This window comes from Rhinatrema bivittatum, chromosome 7 (genome assembly GCF_901001135.1).
Source record: "Rhinatrema bivittatum chromosome 7, aRhiBiv1.1, whole genome shotgun sequence".
Lineage (NCBI taxonomy): Eukaryota > Metazoa > Chordata > Amphibia > Gymnophiona > Rhinatrematidae > Rhinatrema > Rhinatrema bivittatum.
Genome location: NC_042621.1, coordinates 234,449,963 through 234,471,348, shown reverse-complemented (window position 1 = coordinate 234,471,348; position 21,386 = coordinate 234,449,963). Strand labels below are relative to the sequence as shown.

General features: G+C 43.9%; 1 protein-coding gene across 2 annotated transcripts in view; it reads right to left on the bottom strand.

Moving 5' to 3' along the window:
• Positions 1 to 21,386, bottom strand: part of CFAP46 (cilia and flagella associated protein 46) — an 831,934-nt gene that overhangs the window by 231,598 nt on the left and 578,950 nt on the right. For both annotated transcript variants that reach the window (XM_029609979.1, XM_029609980.1), the window contains exon 42: positions 12,031 to 12,219. In XM_029609979.1, coding sequence (XP_029465839.1) covers positions 12,031 to 12,219 — 189 coding nt within the window. The remainder of the gene's footprint in view (positions 1 to 12,030; positions 12,220 to 21,386) is intronic.

Genomic DNA, 21,386 nt, shown 5'->3' with positions numbered 1-21,386 from the left:
GACAGCTATGGCTTCAGCCGGCCGCGGGAGCAGCAAAGATGGCGGCCTCCTGCTGCGTGGAGATGTTCGGGGGTGGCTCCAGCCACAGAGAACATCGGGGACAAGCAGGCTGAAGGTAAGGCTAGGGATCTAGGAGTAATAATTGACCCTGAGCTAAACATGAAACAACACATCTCACAGAAAATAAAAGAAGGTTATGCAAAACTAATGATCCTAAGAAGACTAAAACCTCTATTAACAATTAACAATTTTCACACAGTTCTACAAGTAATGATATTCGCTAGCACAGATTATTGTAACTCCCTGCTTTTAGGACTACCTCAATCTACAATTCGGCCTCTGCAAATATTGCAAAATTCTGCTGCCAGAGTTTTGACAGGCAAAAAAAGAGTGACCATATTACAGGAACACTTGCTGAAGTCCACTGGCTTCCAATTGAACAAAGAATACAATATAAAGCACTCTGTATAATCCATAAACTAATCCACGATGATAAAGCCAACTGGCTTAACACGGCACTATGCGTGCACGTACCACAAAGAAACCTGAGATCTGCAAATAAAGCTCTACTAACTGTCCCCTCTGTCAAATCAGCACATCTCACGCAAGTAAGGGAAAGAGCACTGTCACTGGCTGGTCCTGTACTCTGGAATACCATGCCACTCGAAATAAGACTACAGACAAATCTGAAATTATTCAAAACTAATCTGAAAACCTGGCTTTTTAAACAAGCATTTTATAAAGATAAAGAAAAGGAGAAAAAATAGTTGAGCGATAAGGATGCACCAAGCTAGAAGTTTTTAGTAACCTACATAAGCATATTAATATTAAAATCAAACTGCCTAATTTGTTCCTATCAATCAGGTTTAACTTACACACCTAGTTTATTATTTTAAATTGTTACCGTACTATGATGACACACGAGTAATTTGTAATCTATACCACCCATATTTCTCTTTATCGTGCCCTTCTGTAAACCGTTGTGATGGCATTTAACTTGACAGTATAGAAAAATGTTTAAAAAAATAAAAATAAATAAATTAGGGTCTGCTCGCGGCTAGGCCCGTGAGCAGAACCGCAACAGGTAGAAAATAAGAGTATTAATTCTATTGTTCTGGTTTCTTTCTAACCTGTTTGATCACGTGGCTTCTTTCTTTGCCCATTTAACCTGAAAAACTTGAAATTGGCAACGTGCTCCCCAACCTGCTAGACTAGATCTGTGAAGATTAAAATCCACAATGGTGATTGCAGACTCACACCCTTTAACAGATTCTTTATCTCTGACCATGGAAGCAGACTCTCACCCTTGAACAGGAAGGAGAAGATTAAACACAGTCTTGAATTTGAAGAGACAAATGGAATAGAAGAAAATTTTGTAGAGGTCGCATGTGAGCTCTGGTCCATGGCACTAGGTTTAGAGTTGCTGCCATTGTCCCTAGCTTTGGAAATACTTGTGTCAAGAATTTATCTACTTGTTAAATTATCTCGGTCACTCTTTTTGAAGTTAGAAATATATAACCTTCCTTAGTTCTGAATAGTGCGAACAGATATTCCAGAGAATTGGATGGGATAAGATTGCTTTTTGCATAACTGATTATCCAGCCTAAACTTTCTAAAAATTGTACTATTCTATTGGATGTTGTGAAGCTTCCTTGATATGATTTTGCTCTGATCAACCAGTTGTCCAAATATTGATGAGGCATAATCCCTTCTTTTCTTAAAAATGCTGCTACTATCATTTTTAAGAAAAAAAAACATTTACTTTGGTGAATGTTCTTGGGCCATTGCTATTTTGAAAAGGAGTGCTCTGACCTGGTAATGCTCATTATAAAGAAACAAATATATTTCTGAAGGTCTTCCCGGGTTGAAAAATCAAAATATGTTTCCAATAGGTCTAGTGAAGTTAGAAATTCGCCCTATTGTATGGTCAAAATGACTGACTAAAGAGACTCTATACAGAAACATGGAATGTGTAGACTTTTGTTCTCTCTTTTTAGGTCCAATATTAGTCTGAATTTTCTGTCCTTTTATGGAATCACGAAACACAGAAACATAGAAATGACAGCAGAAAAGGACCAATGGTCCATCCAATCTGTCCAGCAAGCTTTCCATGGAAGTATCTGACACGCCATGCAGGTTACCCCCATGCATCAGTCAATGCTGCTTGATTTACTTTGCTTATGGACTTGCCATAGAAGCAGTCCTGTGTTTTTTCCTTAATGTCTGCGCATCAGTACCCCAAACTGTTAAAAGTCATGGCTCGTGTTGGTTGTCTCTGAATCAAAATTCCTCTTTTCTTTCACCCTACCCCCCTCCTTTGATGCAGAGAGTGATGTTGCAGTTGCATCAAAAGCATCAAGGCTTATTGGTTAAGGGTAGTAATCTGATACCTTCTGTTAAGGTTAGTAACTGCTGCTCTGTTTTGGTTACCCCCATGCTTATCAGTTCCCCAGACCGTAAGAGTTGGGGCCCTTGCTGGTAGCTGTCTAAATCCAATTCTACTTTAACTCTGATGTTGAAGCAGAGAGCAATGTTGGAGTTGCATCAAAAGTATCAAGGCTTATTGGTTAAGGGTAGTAACCACACCAGCAAGTTACCCCCATGCATGCTTTCTTTGTTTCCTTATGTCTGCATATCAGTATCCCAGACCATGGAAGCTGGGGCCCTCAGTTATCATCTGAATCCAATTCCTCTTTTCCCCTGCAGTCTAAGAGGTGGAAAATGTTGCAGTTGCTTGAAAAGCATCAAAACATATTATTTAAGGGTAATAATCTCCATGCCTTCTGCTAAGGGTAGTAACCGCCATACCAGTAAGTTAACCCCCTGCAAACTTCTTCTTTCCATTCTTTAGCCTTTAGAGATCTACAGTGTTTATCCCATGCTCCTTTGAATTCTTTGACTGTTTTCTTCTTCACTACCTCCTCCAGAAGGACATTCCAGGCCTCCACCAACTTCTCCATGAAGAATAGTTCTTTACATTGGTTCCAAGTCACACCCTCTGGAGATTAATTTCATTACCCCTAGTTCGACTGTTTTCTTTGTAACAGAAAAAGTTTGAAGTCCATATATCATTGAAACCTTTTAGGTATCTGAAGGTCTGTATCATATTTCCGCTGCACCTCCTCTCTTCCAAGGTATACCTATTCAGATCCTTCAGCCTCTCCTCATAGGTCTTCTAATACAGACCTCACACCATTTTTGTCACCCTTCTCTGGACCGCTCCCATGCTGTCTCTTTCCTTTTTGAGATACAGATTCCAGAACTGAACACAACACTCCAGGTAAGGTCTCACCAAGGACCTCTACAAGGGCATCATCACCTCCTTTTTTTTACTGGTTTTTCCTCTCTCTATGCAGCCCCGCATTCTTCTGGCTTTAGCTATCACCTTTTCACATTGCTTCACCATCTTCAGATCCCCCATACACTATCATCCCAAGATCCCTCTCTTGGTCCATGCACATCAGTCTTTCACCCCCCAACAGATATAGCTCTTTTGGATTATGCATCCCAGATGCACAATTCTGCACTTCTTGGCACTGAATCCCAGCTTCCAAAACTTCGACCACACTTCCAGATTTGTTAAAACACTTTTCATTCTCTCTACTCCTTCAGGTGTGTCCACTATTTTGCAGATCTTAGTATCATCCGCAAATAGACATATTTTACCTTTTTTCCTTCCACAATGTGGCTCACAAAGATATTGAACAGAATCGGTCCCAACACTGATCCCTGTGGCACACCGCTTAAGATAGCTCTCTTCAGAGTAGGTTCCATTTACCATTATAAACTGTCTCTTATCAGTCAACCAGTTTGTAATCCATGCCACTACCCTGGCGTTCACTTCCAAACTTTGCAATTTATTCACAAGCCTCCTATGTGGGACCGTATCAAAAGCTTTGCTGAAATCCAAGTACATCACATTGAACACCTTCCTCAATCCAATTCTCTAGACACACAATAAAAAATCAATCAGATTTGTTTTACAGGACCTTCCCCTGGTGAATCCATGCTACCTCGGGTCCAGCAACCCACCAGATTTTGGATAGTTCATTATCCTTTTCTTCAGTAGCATCTCCATTAATTTTTCTGACCACCGATGTGAGGTTAACCGGCTTATAGTCTCCAGTCTCCTCTGTTACTGTTGTGTCCATCTGTCGCAGACGGCTGTGACCACTCTGCCTCACCTCTCTTCTGCCCTTCTCCTCCTCCTTCGGGAAGTTGGCTGCCTCCGCTGCTGTTTGCCGAGCCCCTTGGCGTCTCCGAACCCGCATGGGCGTCCCTGTCCGCCATGCTTCTTCCTGAGGCCTTCTAAAACGTGCAAGCACGCACCACCCACGTATTTGAACACATCATGGCGGGAACCTCGAGGGTGGCCACAGTGCATGACATCAGTACCTCCGGGTATTTAAACCTCTGCTCCGCTCCACTACAACGAGTTAGCAAGGAGTTCGGTTTTATTACTCTGACCGTTTCTAAGCCGCCTGCTTGGATCCTTTCTACCTTCCGGGGAACTCGCTCCTACTGAAGCTCTGGGTATCCGCTCCTCGGGGGCTCTTCACTTCTACCTTCACTCCCGAAGCCGCTCAGTCTAACCTCAGGACACCCGCCCCTCAGGGGTCTTGTCTGCTTCTTTTCCAGGTACCCTCTGGCATTCTAGGTATTCGCTCCTCGAGGGCCTTTCCTGCTTTGGGTATCCTGCACCTCAGGCCTTGGGCCCTCTCTACACTCGACTACCTTGGAAGTTATCATCGCTGCCACTCTGTGAGTTCACGGCCTATCCGCACTGTGGAACTTTACCGGACCTTCGCTACTACTGGGTGAGCGCTTCAACTACCATTACATCGGTTGCTGTCTGGAGCCTTACTGTGATATCATCGGACTACAGCACTGTCCGTTCCTCAGACAGTACCATCTTCTTCACAGCAGTATAATAAAACTTCCTTCCTTCTGTGTCTTATTACTATTGAGTCTAGCCTATCATTGTGGTTCCCCACAGGGCCCCTCCCTGTGGGAGGAGCCATCGCCACTTCGACTAAGAGTCCACATTATGCCACAAACACAACAGATTGCTAACTCCATGGCTCAGCTGACGGCCTTGCAGGCCATTCCAGGCCTAGCCCAGCAGATCACCAAGCAACAAAAGTCGTTGGAAAGTCTGGCTGCCGCCTTCAATCAGTTACATGCACAACTGAACACTTCGGCAACCCCAGTGAAAGAACTACTGTCTCCAGTGGTGACTGTCAAGACTACAGTACCTTTATCCATGCCTACTCGCTTCACGGGAGAAGCAAGAATGAGCAGAGGATTTATCAACCAATGCAGTATGCATTTTTCATTACAGCCTACCCTCTTTCCCACCGAAGCATCCAAGACCACCTATATCCTATCTCTACTTGATGGGAGAGCCTTGGCTTCGGCTTCACCGTTATGGGAATGTGGAAATCCTATTCTGAATGACTTATCAGAATTTCTGAAGCTTTTCAAGTCTGTCTTCGACGACCTGGCTCGCCAAACCATCGCTGGATCTACTCTGCTTCATCTCCAGCAAGGTAATAAGCCGCTAACATACTATGAAATTGAATTCAAGACTTTAGCATCCAAACTACACTTGGATGTTTGTGTGCTATCTTTATGGAGGGCCTCAACTCTCATTTAAAGGATGAACTGGTGGCTCACGATCTGCCTGATACCCTTGAGTCTCTCATGGAACTGGCCAGAAGAACTGACCGCCGTATTCGAGACCGAACTCAAGAGGCTAAGAGTCCCTGGAAGCACATCCCGGGAGGTAACCGTCCTAAACCTGTGGCCGAGTGCCCCCTAGTCTTTCTATTATCCGAAAGAGTAAAAAACTGATTCACATCTACCCGTTCTAGACCTCTCATGATTTTAAACACCTCTATCATATCCCCCCTCGGCCATCTCTTCTCCAAGCTGAAAAGTCCTAACCTCTTTAGTCTTTCCTCATAAGGGGAGCTGTTCCATTCCCCTTATTTTGGTAGCCCTTCTCTGTACCTTCTCCATCGTAATTATATCTTTTTTGAGATGCGGTGACCAGAATTGTACACAGTATTCAAGGTGCGGTCTCACCATGGAGCGATACAGAGGCATTATGACATTTTCCGTTTTATTCACCATTCCCTTTCTAATAATTCCCAACATTCTGTTTGCTTTTTTGACTGCCGCAGCACACTGAACCGACGATTTCAATGTGTTATCCACTATGATGCCTAGATCTCTTTCTTGGGTAGTAGCACCTAATATGGAACCTAACATTGTGTAACTATAGCATGGGTTATTTTTCCCTATATGCATCACCTTGCACTTGTCCACATTAAATTTCATCTGCCATTTTGATGCCCATTTTCCAGCCTCACAAGGTCTTCCTGCAATTTATCACAATCTGCTTGTGATTTAACTACTCTGAACAATTTTGTATCATCTGCAAATTTGATTACCTCACTTGTTGTATTTCTTTCCAGATCATTTATGAATATATTGAAAAGTAAGGGTCCCAATACAGATCCCTGAGGCACTCTACTGCCCACTCCCTTCCACTGAGAAAATTGTCCATTTAATCCTACTCTCTGTTTCCTGTCTTTTAGCCAGTTTTTAATCCACAAAAAGACATCACCACCTATCCCATGACTTTTTATTTTTCCTAGAAGCCTCTCATGAGGAACTTTGTCAAACGCCTTCTGAAAATCCAAGTACACTACATCTACCGGTTCACCTTTATCCACATGTTTATTAACTCCTTCAAAAAAGTGAAGCAGATTTGTAAGGCAAGACTTGCCTTAGGTAAAGCCATGCTGACTTTGTTCCATTAAACCATGTCATGCTATATGTTTTTGTGATTTTGATGTTTAGAATACTTTCCACTATTTTTCCTGGCACTGAAGTCAGGCTAACCGGTCTGTAGTTTCTCGGATCACCCCTGGAGCCCTTTTTAAATATGGGGGTTACATTAGCTATCCTCCAGTCTTCAGGTACAATGGATGATTTTAATGATAGGTTACAAATTTTTACTAATAGGTTTGAAATTTCATTTTTTAGTTTCTTCAGTACTCTGGGGTGTATACCATCCAGTCCAGGTGATTTACTACTCTTAAGTTTGTCAATCAAGTCTACCATATCTTCTAGGTTCACCGTGATTTGGTTCAGTCCATCTGAATCATTACCCATGAAAACCTTCTCCAGTACGGGTACCTCCCCAACAACCTCTTTAGTAAACACCGAAGAAAATAAATCATTTAATCTTCCCGCGATGGCTTTATTTTCTCTAAATACCCCCTTAACCCCTCGATCATCTAACGGTCCAACTGACTCCTTCACAGGCTTTCTGCTTCGGATGAGCCTGTCCCCTATGGCTTCTTCCTGTGGATGGGTCGGCTGATCTTCATTGCGGGGTGCGGCTGGGGCCTGGACCAATGCCGGCTCCTCTTTTGTTGTGTTTGTTCCGAAAGACTGGCCCCTGTCTGCGGGGCGAGAAGCTTGATATGTACCTCTGTATGGTTTGAAGAGCTGTGATCCCCTGCCCTTAGGTGTTCGGGGGGAGGGGCGCTGGTTTCTCTTGTTCTTGTTCTCTGGAGCCGCGGTACTGGGGATTCTCCCCATTTGTTGGAAAGCTCCAGTTCGCTTCCGAACAGGAGGTTTCCCTTAAAGGGCATTCTCGTGAGTCTCGTCTTGGATGTTGCGTCGGCTGACCAGCTTCTGAGCCAGAGTTGTCTTCTGGCTGCCACAACGGATGAAACGCCTCTGGCTGCGGTGCACACCAGGTCTGAGGTCGCATCCATGAGGAATGATACTGCTGGTTCTAGTACTTCGACGGGTGTGGTGGCGTTCCTGATCTTTGATAAGCAGGCGCGTGTCACCACGGCACAGCAGTAGTGACATAGCTGAAAAGTCGAATGACTGTTTAAGGATGGATTCAAGACGTCTGTCCTGGGCATCACTGAGTGCCGCTTTAGGGAATGCCAGGAGGTGTTTGGCAGTGGGGTCCAGGGGGTATAGGGTTGACAGGGACCGCCCCCCTTGAACGTGGCCTCCGGAGCCTCCCATTCCAGGTCCATCAGCTGTTGATCAGCCTGCAGCAAAGGGAAATGGCGGGAGGCCTGATGGAGACCATCGAGGACACGGTTCGTCTTCGGTTCCTCTGTGGCACTTGTGCCTGGGATAGAGAGTTCTTTCAGGCTGTGAGCCACGAGGTCTGACAGTTTGTCTTTAGCGAAGAAACACCTCATGGTTCGGTAAGGTTCCGTTCCTGGAGGGATTTCCTCTTCCTCCAGGGAGTCTTGATCCTCATCTGAGGTGTCTGTGTCCCCAAAGTTGGGGCTTTGAGGTGGGAGGGGCACTTCTCTGGGCTTAGAGGGTCCCGGGATGTTCGGATCCTCTGGGGCATTCTGTGCCATCGGGGGCGCCGGTTGCATGTGGACAAATGTATGTAGGCCTTTGAAGAATTCCACCCAGGAGAAAGATGCTGGGTCTAAATTGAGAGGCACCGCATCCCCGGGGAGTCCCGTTTCAGGAAGGCTTCCACCGGGGGTAGCCAGATCCGGTGTACTGTCGGTGGATCCGGATCCCAGTGCCGGCTAGAGCGGACCTTGGCCTGGTTCACCCAGAGCCTCCTCGCACTGTAGACACAGGGCCGTGGCCTCTTCGTGCTACGCAGCTCTGATGTGGCATGCTGGGCAAAGGCCCTGAGTCTTGAGCTTCTTGTCCGGTGGTGCCATGGTTTGTGCGTGTAGGATTGCAGAGAACTCCGGTTTGTGCGTTCAAGTGTACGCCGGGAGGCTTAGTTGTGCGCACCAGGTGCACTGAAGTTGTGCATGTATGTCGGATGTGCGCTCAACAACCCCATGCACGCGCCGCTGTGCGCATGGGGTTTACTTATGTGCCTGGCACAGTGAAGCTTGTGGCTGTGCATCCAGCGCCCTTGTGCGCGTTGCTGTGCACATGGCACTTATGCACGCGCCAGTGTGCGCACAAGTAATTTATTTATTTATTTAATTTATTTATTTATTTAAATTCTTTTAATATACCGATGCTCAAGACCAGGTCTTATCTACCGGTTTACAATAAACTAGGGGGAAAAACCATTTAACACTGAAAGCGAAAGTCACATTACAACAGGGAATGTGGAACAAGGCTGTTAGAAAAAAAGGGATAGATTAACAATTTCTAACTGGAGAGCGGTGTATGTAAGCAGAGAGTAATTGCTTACATGGTAAGAATTATACAATTTAAGCGCAATTAGTAGAAAAGCAGTTCCTTTGTGCGGTGGAAAGAGGACGCAACGTGAGGGTAACCATACGGCTTCTTCAGGGATATGCTTGGGCGAACAGCCATGTTTTTAATTTTTTTCTGAATGTGATATGACAATGTTCCTGGTGGAGATCTGGCGGGAGAGAATTCCAGTGATGCGGACCAGCAGTTGATAGCGCTCATTTTCCAATGGCGTTGTGTATAGCGGATTTGTTCGGAGGAACCTGGAGGGAGTCTCTGTATGCAGATCTGGTAGGTCTGGTAGATTTTGTGCGCATGGCTCACCTCTGTGCGCACGGATCGAATCGGCGGAACAGGGTGGCGATCAAGTGAAAATGGCGACAGCGACCACGTGAGCAATATGACTACCACCTTGGAGGGTCTCCACGTGGGAGGACCCTCGTGTCGGACCGGGGTCTAGCCCGGATAGGGCTGATCAACCCGGTAGCACTGACGCTGGCTGGCGATCTGTGTGGCTATTCGAGCTTCGGAGACCGGAGACTTTTAAGAAGTTTTCTACCTTACCTTGTCTCAGCATTTCCCAGTCTCATCCCGGGCGGTCTCCGGCTGCAGGGGGAGATGGAAAAGTACCTTTACCGCCGCGCTCGAAGTTGCACCTGCTGCCTCTCAGCTGCGCCCGTTGCCAGGGGCTAAGTCCACACCGGGAGCCGGCTGCCAGTCCGAGGCCTACCTCTGAAGGATCGCGGAAATCACCTCAGGAATCTTGACTGGGGGAGGGACCCGTAGGTTTCACCGCAGGAGAGAGGGGCTCGCCTGTAGAGGTAAGTTTTCTTCTTTGTTTTGGATTTCTTTGGTTAGAATACTCTAACGCTGTGCAAGCATGTATAGAGTCCTGAACTGCTATGGAGACGGAAAATACTAGAGCTGACGTCAGATTGAAATCTGATCCGTCTCCAACTGCTATCAGGAGCACACTGTACCCATTGGTCCTGAGTCCATCTGCTACACGCCAGGAAAAGTACTATTAATACTTTTATTATCCTAGTCTTTTATTTTTTAGCTGTTTGTCACATCCTGTTGGTCCATGTGTTTTTACTGCCATAATTATTTTGTTTTACTTTTTATGACAATTTATTTATTTTTATGGATGTTTATATTTGTAAACCACTTAGACATTTTGATTGGAGGTATAGAAAACTCAAAAATAAATAAATAAAAATAGAAGAGGTAAGAGACTGTACTCCTCTTGTTCAGCACTGGCAAGCCTTTTAGGGATGAAGTGTATGGGAGTGGAAATATCAGGTAATATCATTTCAAAGGAAGGGATGGAGATGTGCAATCAATCCCTCTTGACCCATTAATTTTAGAAAGGGATTTGGGGGTTGGAAGGAGACTACAATTAACTTGCTAGTTTTAAATAGAGATTTTTTTTGGGGGGGGGGAGGGGTTGGGCAAATTGACCGCTGCTCAGTTGCTTTTTTTTAACCTTATCTGGATAAATTAACGACTGCAATTTTTCTGATGAGAGTTAACTGAATATCATTTCCTGGCTACTGCTCCATATCAGTGCTTGTAGAATTAAGCTACACCCTTAGAGAGGCTCCTTCCTGCCCCTTTTTATCTGGCTAAGTTTTAGCCAGACAATGTCTTACCCTGTTAAAACTTAGCCATTCAGTGAAGCAGGAAATTCATAACCTTGAGTTTATCTGGCTAAGTCCCAAGCTTACAAGATTTATTATGCTGTGATATTTTATTATGGAAGGAGGTCAAATATTGCAGGAGTAGGTGGGGGGCTATCGATTCTATTGTGTCACTTTGGGATTTGAAGGGGAGGAAGTAGAGGGTAAGGGCCATAAGTATGCATATTCCTAGAGATGCTTTGTTTCCCTGGGGTCCACTGCAACCTCATTAAGCGGTAGTGGGAGTGGGGGTGCCAGCAGGGGTCATACTTTATGGGCCTCATTTACTAAGCATTTTTCCCATAGTCAAAGAATGAGAGAAAAACCATAGTAAATCAGGCCCAATGTCTTTGGGGGGGGGGGGGGGGGTTTATTGGGCACCTTGGCCCTTTAAAATTTTCCAAAGGAACCTCGGGACCTGCGATAGAATAATGGGGCTTTTTGTCTAAGTCAGTCATGTTATTTTATTTGCACTGGACTGCCTATAAATAAGCTGCTCTGCATGCAGCTTATATCCATAAGGGGAGGATATCTTTGTTTATATTGCATAATAGTGCCGCAATATGGTGATATCGTATGATAAACAGCATTTAATACATGTTAAATGCCATTTACCGCACAATATATTGCAGCTTAGTAAATCTCCCTATTAGTTGGATAAACCTTTTTGAATATTAACCCCTTAATTCCTACAACATGTATTGAACATTTAAGGGGCAATTTTCAATAGCTTACATTGTTACAAAGTACCTGAGTACTTCAAAGGGAAACAATGTGGGTTGTATCCCTTTGAAAACGACCTTCTATTTCTGTAGGCAGCAGAACTGAGACACAACCCCAGGTGTGCATTTGAAAATGTAAATGTATATGCATTGTTTACTTCCCTGATCTAAACATATCCCTAGGAATGCTTCTTTTTAGGAGGGATAGAAGTATGAATTTTGTGAAAGCCGACACATAATTTTAGATGTTCTGAGGTAGACTCCTTCATTACCTGGCTAAATACTTTGAAAATTGTCTTTCCCATGTATTTTATGAGACTATAAGGAAGTACTGGGACTGAAAAGGATATTTAGTCTAACATACTTTTCCTATTATGCTATTATAATTCAGAATGCAAATATCATACCAGGATGTCATCATTCCACCATATGTCCTGATTTAGTGGATCCTCCTTAACAGCAACTAAACGAAGACATTTTCCAAGAAGATACAAGGATTTTGCTTTTAAGTCAATACAGCCAATACTTAGGACAGGTAGACTATCTAAGTGGGCTAGAACTGTATGTCCCAGGGTCTGTCCAGTGGTAATCCACTCCTGTGATAAAAGAAATATTTTAAAACATTTAAAAATCTAAAATACAAATATTTTAGTTCAATAAACAATCATATACAGTACTTCATACAGACATTGATCAGAAGGAAATTTAGCTAATGTTTTCAGTAATGAGTAAACAGTAACACACATTGGGGCCGATGCAAAACAGTGCGCTCAGCCGAGTGCACTGTTTAACCTGTGGTTGGATGCACAATTTGGGCGCGCATCCACAGCCCCTTATGTTATAAGGGGATTAGCATGTCCAAACCACACAACCAACAACCCGTGAAACTAATAGCGCTCATCACATGCAAATGCATGTTGATGAGGCTAGTAATCATTCTACCCAGATCTAAAAGAAAAATGTGCGCCTGACCCGTACATTTTTACGCTCAGAAATAAATGCTTTTCTGTACATCCTCAGACTTAATATCATGGCAATATTAAGTCAGAGGAACCAAAAGGTTGAAAAAAAATGTTTTTTATAGTGCCGGCAGTCAGGTTAGGGAAACGGACACTCAATTAACGAGCGTCCATTTTCCTAACCTGTGGCTGTGCACAGGATAGGAAGATTGGACACTTGTAAAATTGAGCATCTGCTCAACTTGCTGACAGCACCTTTCCTGGGCGCCCACTGACAAGGAGGCGCTAGATGCGCACATTTATCCCTAGCACCTCCTTGGCAGCACAACTCCTCATTTAAACAGTGAACTGCGCACACAGGAGAGATGGCTGGGTGCACGTTAGGAAAGCGAACGTTCAACACCAAGCACCCATTCTCTGCACTCATTTATTGCATTGGCCCCATTGTATACTCTAAGAGGCCAATTCATTAAAGTGTATTTCAAACTTAATGTACATGGCAAATCATTTTTATTATTTATTTATGTATTTATTTATTTGGATTTATATTCCACTTTTTGCAGTGCTTCAAAGTAGATTACATTCAGGTACTGTAGGTATTTCCCTATCCCCAGAGGGCTTACAATCTAAGGCCTGGATTCATCAATCATCGCAGAATGATGAATCCTGCAAAAACAGGGGGTGGGGCGAACGGGGGGGGGGGGGGGGGGCGGGCCTGCGAAAGCCCGCAGCCTTCGCACCACAGCAGTGTGCCAGTTGCCTGCTTTTGCACAGAATAGAGCCACCGTGAAAGGTGGTGCTATTTAGTGCGCTACTGCCAACGATAATGTTAGTAACATTATTGCCGGCAGCGAAGCCACCGCCGACTCCTCCCCTCCCTGACTCTTTCCCTCCCCCTAATTTGCATTATATTGCATGTGAAAAGGCTCTAACGCACCTGATAAAGCTTTAGAAAATAACCCCCAAAGGGAGTCATTTATCAAACTGCTATATGGCGTTTTCACATGCAAAAAACACCTTTGATGCATACGAAAACGCCAAAACATAGTGTATTGCAAATTTAAAAAGGGGAGGAGTTTGGGGCCAAGTGGGCTGGCTTCATGATTTGCGAAGCCATATTGCACAGCTTTAACTATATCTTTTTCATTTGCATAAAGCCATGTAATAAGGCTTTATCGGGCTTTGCAATGTGTTTGCAAATGCCTTTTTTAATAGTTTTAAGTAGAGATGTGAATCGGTTCAGATTTCAGTTCCGATTCACATCTCTATAGATGTGAATCGGAACCAGAATCGGTTTGGATTTTAGTTCCGATTCACATCTCTAGTTTTAAGCTCCTGCAGAGCCAGCCTAGCTATCAGGAGCCTTCTACAACCACAGGGGGGAGAGAGAGAGAGAGAGCAAGATTGATTAGGTATAATGCTTGCATACTAGGTAGGTATTTATACCTCTATATGAGGCTTACCTAGTCACTCGAGGTGAGGTTTAGGTATTAGTGTAGGGGTTAGGGGCCACTTTGATATTCAAAGTGAGACGTACGAACAGAACAATGCTCTCTTGTGAAGATTTGATTACCTTTGGAGTGAGGAAACTCACCCAAAGATGAGATTTGGGCAGTGTTCTCTCAACCTAGCTTGATGGACTCTCTACCTGGGTAATATCAAGCTAGGTGGAGAGAACATTGCCCAAATCTCATCTTTGGGTGAGTTTCCTTTATCCGTAGGTCATCAAATCTTCACAAGAGAGCACTGTTCTGTTCATACGTCTCACTTTGAATGTCAAAGTGGCCCCTAACCCCTACACTAATACCTAAACCTCACCTCGAGTGACTAGATAGGCCTCATATAGAGGTATAAATACCTACCTAGGATGAGCCCCCCCCCCCCTCCTAGTAGTTGTATGTAGGAAATACAAGAATTTTGGCACTTATTGCAAAATGCGAAAAAAGTTATCGCAGTAATACCTATGCAAAGCGCTAAGATACTGCACTTTGCGATAAACTGCTATTACCATGAAACACACCCCTTTTCCTATCACAGGCAATATTTAGTGCATTTTGATAAATCCAGGCCTAAGTTTGTACCTGAGGCAATGGAGAGTAAAGTGACTTGCCCAAGATCGCAACAAGTGACGCTGGTCTCCTGGGTCGTAGCCCACTGTGCTAACCACTAGGCTACTCCTCCTCTCTATATTATGATTATATAATTATTAAATATATTTATATACCATCTCTCTAGTCTTTATAAGATTTCCCAATATGGTGTACAACACAAAAAATGAACAGACCAGTGAAACAAGGACACAAAATATTAAAATAATTAAAACTAGAATTAAACAAAATCTGTTCATCTCTACAACTTAATATCTCCAATCTGCCTGCCCATCTCATTGTTCTGGAAAGAGGTACATCTTAAGTTGTTTTCTAAAGATAACAAAATTGGCTCTTGTCTAATAGTTACTGGGAGCTTACTCCGCAGAGACAGGCCAATCACTGAAAATAAGAGGGCTTAATCTGGATTTTATTCATCTTCTTAAAAGTAGGAGCATAAAGCAACCTGCTTTAATCAGAACATAATTGTCACAAAGGAGCGTACCATACCAATTTATCATGCAGATTACTTGGACCCAAACCTTTCAATGATCCAGAAATTAAACACAATCTTAAAATGTGTCCACAAATTAATGGGCAGCCAATGGAGACAGTATAAGAGGGAAGATGCTGCTATGCATTGTGAGTAGACATACATTTTTCTTGCTGCCATGTAGGGTTGCCAACTTGCTCTGCATGCAGGGACTTATTCTGATTTCCCTACTGCATTGTCTATGAAATAGAAGACTACAAGTACCTGTGTGCAGGAGTGTAAACCAGGACTGGATCAACCTGTCCTGAAAATCTGATGCCAGTTGGCAACCCTACTGCCATGTTCCGGATTACCTGTAGCCTGCATGTGAGCCATTGGGGAAGGTCCATATGTAGGCCATTACGGCAGTCCACCTGAGAGATCACTAGTAATTGTACCACAGTTCTAAAATGTTGATGTTCCAAAATAGGACTGAGTTTTCAAACAACTTTTAATTTAGCAAACAAGGCTCATATTACTCATGAGATAAGCTTTTCTAAGGAACATTCTTAGTCTAGCAATGCTTCAATTCTCTAATAGCAGCACATATACTGGGCTACTACCTCAACCCTCAGAATCTGTGTCTTCTTGGTATTCAGCACTAATTTATTCTGTTAAATCAGTCAGATAAATTATAATTTCTGGTTAAGATAAGTAACTCATCCTGCTTTGGACCCCACGGAACCACTAAATGAACATTGACTGCACAGATATACCCGTTCAGGTCCAAATTCTTTTTCCAGGATCCTAAAGCTTCAGGAAGATATTAACTAACAGTGAAGCTGCAAAGAATCCTAGGTACCCCATAAACCAATTTTATAGGGAGCAAAACCTTATCTTTAGCACTTATACACATTGTTTTCCCATTTAAAAATGAAGTCATCCATTGTAAAGTTCTACCACTCAAGCCTACACCTCTCCAGTAATATCCCATGGTTCAACAGATCAAAGACTGATGATATTCGTTGACTTTGATCTACCCATTACAGGACATCATCTTGTTCAGAGACTAGAATGGTATCTGTGCTGTATGTCTTATGAAAGCCTGCTAGAAGTCTGACAAGTCATTAGATTCTTCTAAAAAAAAGGTCAGCTGGTTAGTTATAATTTTTTCAATTATCCTCATCACAAAAGGGATGTTTGCTATTGGGAAGTAATTCTTACATTCTACTACATCCAAGTTTGGCTTCTTCAAAATAGGATTAATTACTAATGATTACTTTGTTAAGAATAATATAGTATCAGGATTCAGGCCCTGTAACTGCAGAAATCTCTGATAGCTCATGTTAATAGCTTCAGTGTTACCGTGTCAGCTAACATATGAAACATCACAGAGGAGCGGGGTGAGAGGCAATGAATAACTAATAACTAAAATAATGCTGAAAAATAACTAAATACATAAAAACCAAATAATTAATACATTCTATATATACAATATAAATATACAAAGCTATGCATAAATCAAATATTTATTAGGAAGATAAAATATACAAATCACACAATTATAAATATAAAGATGCATGGAAATTATAAAGAAGAAATTAAAATTAAGCATAAGCAAAAACTAATAAAATCTGATAAAGCCATGATTTGGCATAATTTCCTACATTGGGGGAAGATAATGTATTTAGTCCATAAACCAAAGCAAACCAGTAGTAAAACATATCCAACAGGTAAAAAATTACCTATGTGATAAAAAATAAGCTGACTGGAAAGTGCAACGTCAAACTGTTCAGTTAAGTTTTCTCTTTCATTTTTTTTTATTCAATTTGTTTAATTTTTCTTTTAGTTTGATTTTTTTTGTCAAATTGAAAAAAAATAACCATTAAACAAGAAATAAACCCCCCAAACAAAAAAGCAAAAAACTGACTTTGTCTTCTGAGTAGCCAACAGAGTAAAAATTTGGCTCTAGGGGAATAATCTTGAACTTATAGTGAGTGGGATGTATGTACTGTGGATGAAGAACAACATGTGATGGGGACAGTTGAACAGTTCATCTAGCGGCAGCATTTCAGCTTGTACTGACCCAACATGCTAGTGATTCATCTCAGGGGCAAAGACCTTGGCTCCATTACATGTAGGCAGCTGATTGCCACAATGATGGGGCTTGGTAAACTTGCAAGTCATTCTCCCAGAAACTACTTTATCTGGTCAGACCAAATACTTAGGCAGCACTGGGCTTAGACCACTCTTTGAAACTATGGTCTAAGTATGGTGACTTGTCAAATTAGCCTATGGTTGAGGTGGGGTGGCCATCAAATTTGTCATGACTGGATATCAACAGTGTACTGGCTTTTACAAGGATGACCAAGTACACTTATCTAATATGACATAGGACTTTTTAAATGACTCAATACAAGGAGTTCTGAAACAGTATTTTGCTAGCCAAGCTACAGAATGACGAGAGACAGTGGAGTAAGGTTTTAGACTACCCCAGATCAATTGCAGGGATATCCAAGCCAAGTGATTCAAAATGCAAGGACAATAGCCACTCAGAGCACCTTTTTTTGAGGGGCAAGGAGGTCCCTATTACCCCAGATGGGGCAGGGACCCTGTCCTTACCAACAAAATTGTGTATCAGGGCATCAGCTGCAGGTGGTGTTGCACAGCTCTTTCACATATTACCTTGCAAGAGTTCCTCGAGTGGATTTAGGACAGAGGAGGCAACGACATGCATAATTTTATATTTTCAAAACTATGTTTCCTTTTGATCAGAAAAAATATCCACAGAAGAACCAGGTGCAGAAATGTTTAATGCCTTAAGGGGCCAGGCAGCTTTAGCCACACATGCCAACGTGGCGGGCATCACGGTCTTGGTGAAACCTGGGAGAGACCCAGAGCTTTGTGGCTCTTACAGGCCGATTTCCATGATAAATCTTGATCTCAAGCTACTGGCACGTATCCTAGTGGAGCGTCTAAAATCCATCCTACCAATCTTGATCCATAATGACCAGGTTGGTTTTATCCCCTCTAGGATGGCTAGCGATAATGTCCATAAGATCATAGATATTATTGATTGGGTTCAGGTCAACCAGATTCCCGCAGTGTTGATGGCTATCGATGCAGAAAAGGCTTTTGACCTTGTTCATTGGCCCTTTCTATTCAAAGTGTTGCAAAAGATGGGCTTTGGCCATTACTTCCAACATTGGGTAAAGGCACTATATGATTCCCCAAAAGCGAGGGTCAAGGTAAATGGGGGTTATGGATCTTGCTTTGATATACAGAGGGGTACCCGACAGGGCTGTCCGCTATCCCCTATGTTATTTGCCCTCTTCCTAGAACCCTTGGCCACGAGGGTACGCTCGTCGACTAGGGTGACAGGAGTTGAACTTCAGGTCATACATTGTAAAATGTCACTTTTTGCTGATGACGTCCTCTTTATTTTGACTCATCCATTTGATTCTTTAACAGCTGTGGTCGGGGAGTTGGGGGATTTTCACAAAGTGCCTGGATTTCGAGTTAACCATGATAAATCGGAGCTGCTAAACCTTAATCTACCCCAACCGGAAGAGGCACGTATAGCAGCAGCATTCCCCTTTAAATGGGCAAAACAGTCTATTAAGTATCTAGGGGTTCAAATCGGAGCCAGATTGACTGAGTTGTTTAATTATAATTATACACCAATCTGGAAAAAAATAGAGTGGAACCTTCATAATTGGAGTAGGGAAAATTTCTTGTGGATGGGGCACATTGCGATTTTAAAAATGAATGTCTTACCGCACTTAGGGGTAGATTTACAAAAAGGGCGCCCTCGCGTACTTTTGTAGGCGCATCAGGAGCAAACAAAAGTACGCGGGATTTTAGTAGATACGCGCGTAGCCGCGCGTATCCGCTAAAATCCTGGATCGGCGCACGCAAGGCTACCGATTTCATGTAGCTGGCGCGCGCCAAGCCGCGCCGCCTACCTCCGTTCCCTCCAAGGCCGCTCTGAAATCGGAGCGGCCTCGGAGGGAATTCGCTAACGCCCTCCCCTCACCTTCCCCTCCCTTCCTCTACCTAACCCACCCCCCCGGCCCTGTCTAAACCCCCCCCCTACCTTTGTTGGGGGATTTACGCCTCCCAGAGGGAGAAGTAAATCCCTGCGCGCCAGCGGGCCGCTGGCACGCCTAGACGCGACCCGGGGGCGGTTCTGGAGGGCGAGGCCACGCCCAAGGACCGCCCCGGGCCGAAACCACGCCCCCGGGCCCGCCCCCGAAACGCTGCATCCCGCCCCGAAAACGGCGCGCCGCTCGGCCCCGCCCCCGACACGCCCCCCTCGGAAAACCCCGGGACTTACACGAGTCCTGGGGCTCTGCGCGCGCCGGTAGGCCTATTGAACATAGGCGCACCGGCGCACAGGGCCCTGCTCGCGTAAATCCGGGCGGATTTACGCGAGCAGGGCTCTTAAAATCCACCCCTTATTGTATCTGTTCTCCACACTGCCCATACCTGTGCCAAGAGCGATTCTTAAAGTGTGGCAAAAGAAACATTTCAACTATATTTGGAAAAGAAGAAAACCTAGGGTGACAAGAACTGTGCTTTGTCTTTCTAGGAAGCGTGAGGGCAGAGGGGTTCCAAATTTAGTCTGGTACCATGGAACGGCACATATGCGGGCAATTATTGAAGCATACTACAAAACTGACATTAAACAGTGGGTCCGATTAGAGTAAGTAATGATAGGGAATATGCCGCTGCAAGCGTTGTTTTGGCAGCCTAAAAATACCTGGAGACCGCTGGTTTTTCTACCGGTAGTATTGCAGACCACACTAACTTTATGGTCTCAATGGAGGGGTCAACTAGTGGGCTCTTTCTCATACTTCAGTTATCGCACCTATTCCATAACACATGATTCACAGTGGGCTGGGGTGTAGTAACTATCAGTCACTTTTGGAAGGAGGATGATTTGATGTCATCCCATGATCTTCAGGATAGATTTAGGGAGGGCATGCAGGACTTCTTGGGGATTGCCCAGGTCCGGCATTTCCTGAGTGGGCTCAGGGACAAACAAGCAGTGCGCCCTACCAAATCTTTGTTCGAGATGTACTGTGACCATGCTGACAAGATCAGGGGAGTTATTTCTAAATTGTATGCCCTTCTCAATACACATCCACCGTATGCATTCACCCATATTCGGGCTTGGGAGTCTGACTTGTCTGTTGTTTTAACTGAGGAAGATTGGGATATTGTGTTCCTTAGGACTGCCACAAGCTCTATCTCTGCAGCAATGCAAGAACATTGCTATAAGCTACTGTATAGGTGGCATCTGCCTCCGGCCAGATTGCATACTAAGTACCCTCAAGGTTTCTGATAAGTGTTGGAGGAAATGTGGCCAGGTGGGATCATATCTACATGTATGGTGGGAATGTCCTATAGTGGTTCCTTACTGGGACAAAGTACGTGGATGGCTGCGGGAACAACTTGATTTGGATATATCGATGCAGCCTGTTCAGGTCTTGCTGAATTTCCCCAGCGAGGATTTGGATAAACCAACGCAATATTTCGTCTCCCAAGTATTTATAGCAGCTCGTTGTGAACTTGCCAGGGCATGGAAATTGCCTAACCCACCAATGCTTTCTGCAGTGATCCCACAGGCTTCACTCATGCTATCGGATGGAGCACTTGACTGCCATAAAACAAGATAAACTGTTCTCTTTTCAACGTACATGGGAACCTTTTGTTAACTGGATAAATGCTCAAACTTTATCTGGAGGAGATTAGCCTGGAGCTGTGGGTTTCATTACTTGGTACTGGGACTCCTATCACTTTTCTAAGTCCAAAAGGTAGGCTCTTAGGTAGAAAGATTAGATTCAGAACCTCCAGGGTAGCATTCTCTGAAATGCTCCCTGTGCCACGCGCAGGTCACCAGAGGCAGGAAGAGCTCCGGAGTCTCAATGCGTGGATGAGACGATGGTGCAAGGAAGAGGGATTCAGTTTTGTTAGGAACTGGGGAACCTTTTGGGGAAGGGGGAGTCTCTTCCGAAGGGATGGGTTCCACCTTAACCAGGGTGGAACCAGACTGCTGGCGCTGGCCTTTAAAAAGGAGATAGAGCAGCTTTTAAACTAGAACAAAGGGGAGAGCCGACAGTCGCTCAGCGGTGCGTGGTTCGGAGAGAGGTGTCTTTAAGGGATACTGATGATGCATTGGAATTGGGGCATCCCGACAGTGAGGTTCCAATAATTAGAAAAGTAGTCCAAGTGCCTGTAAC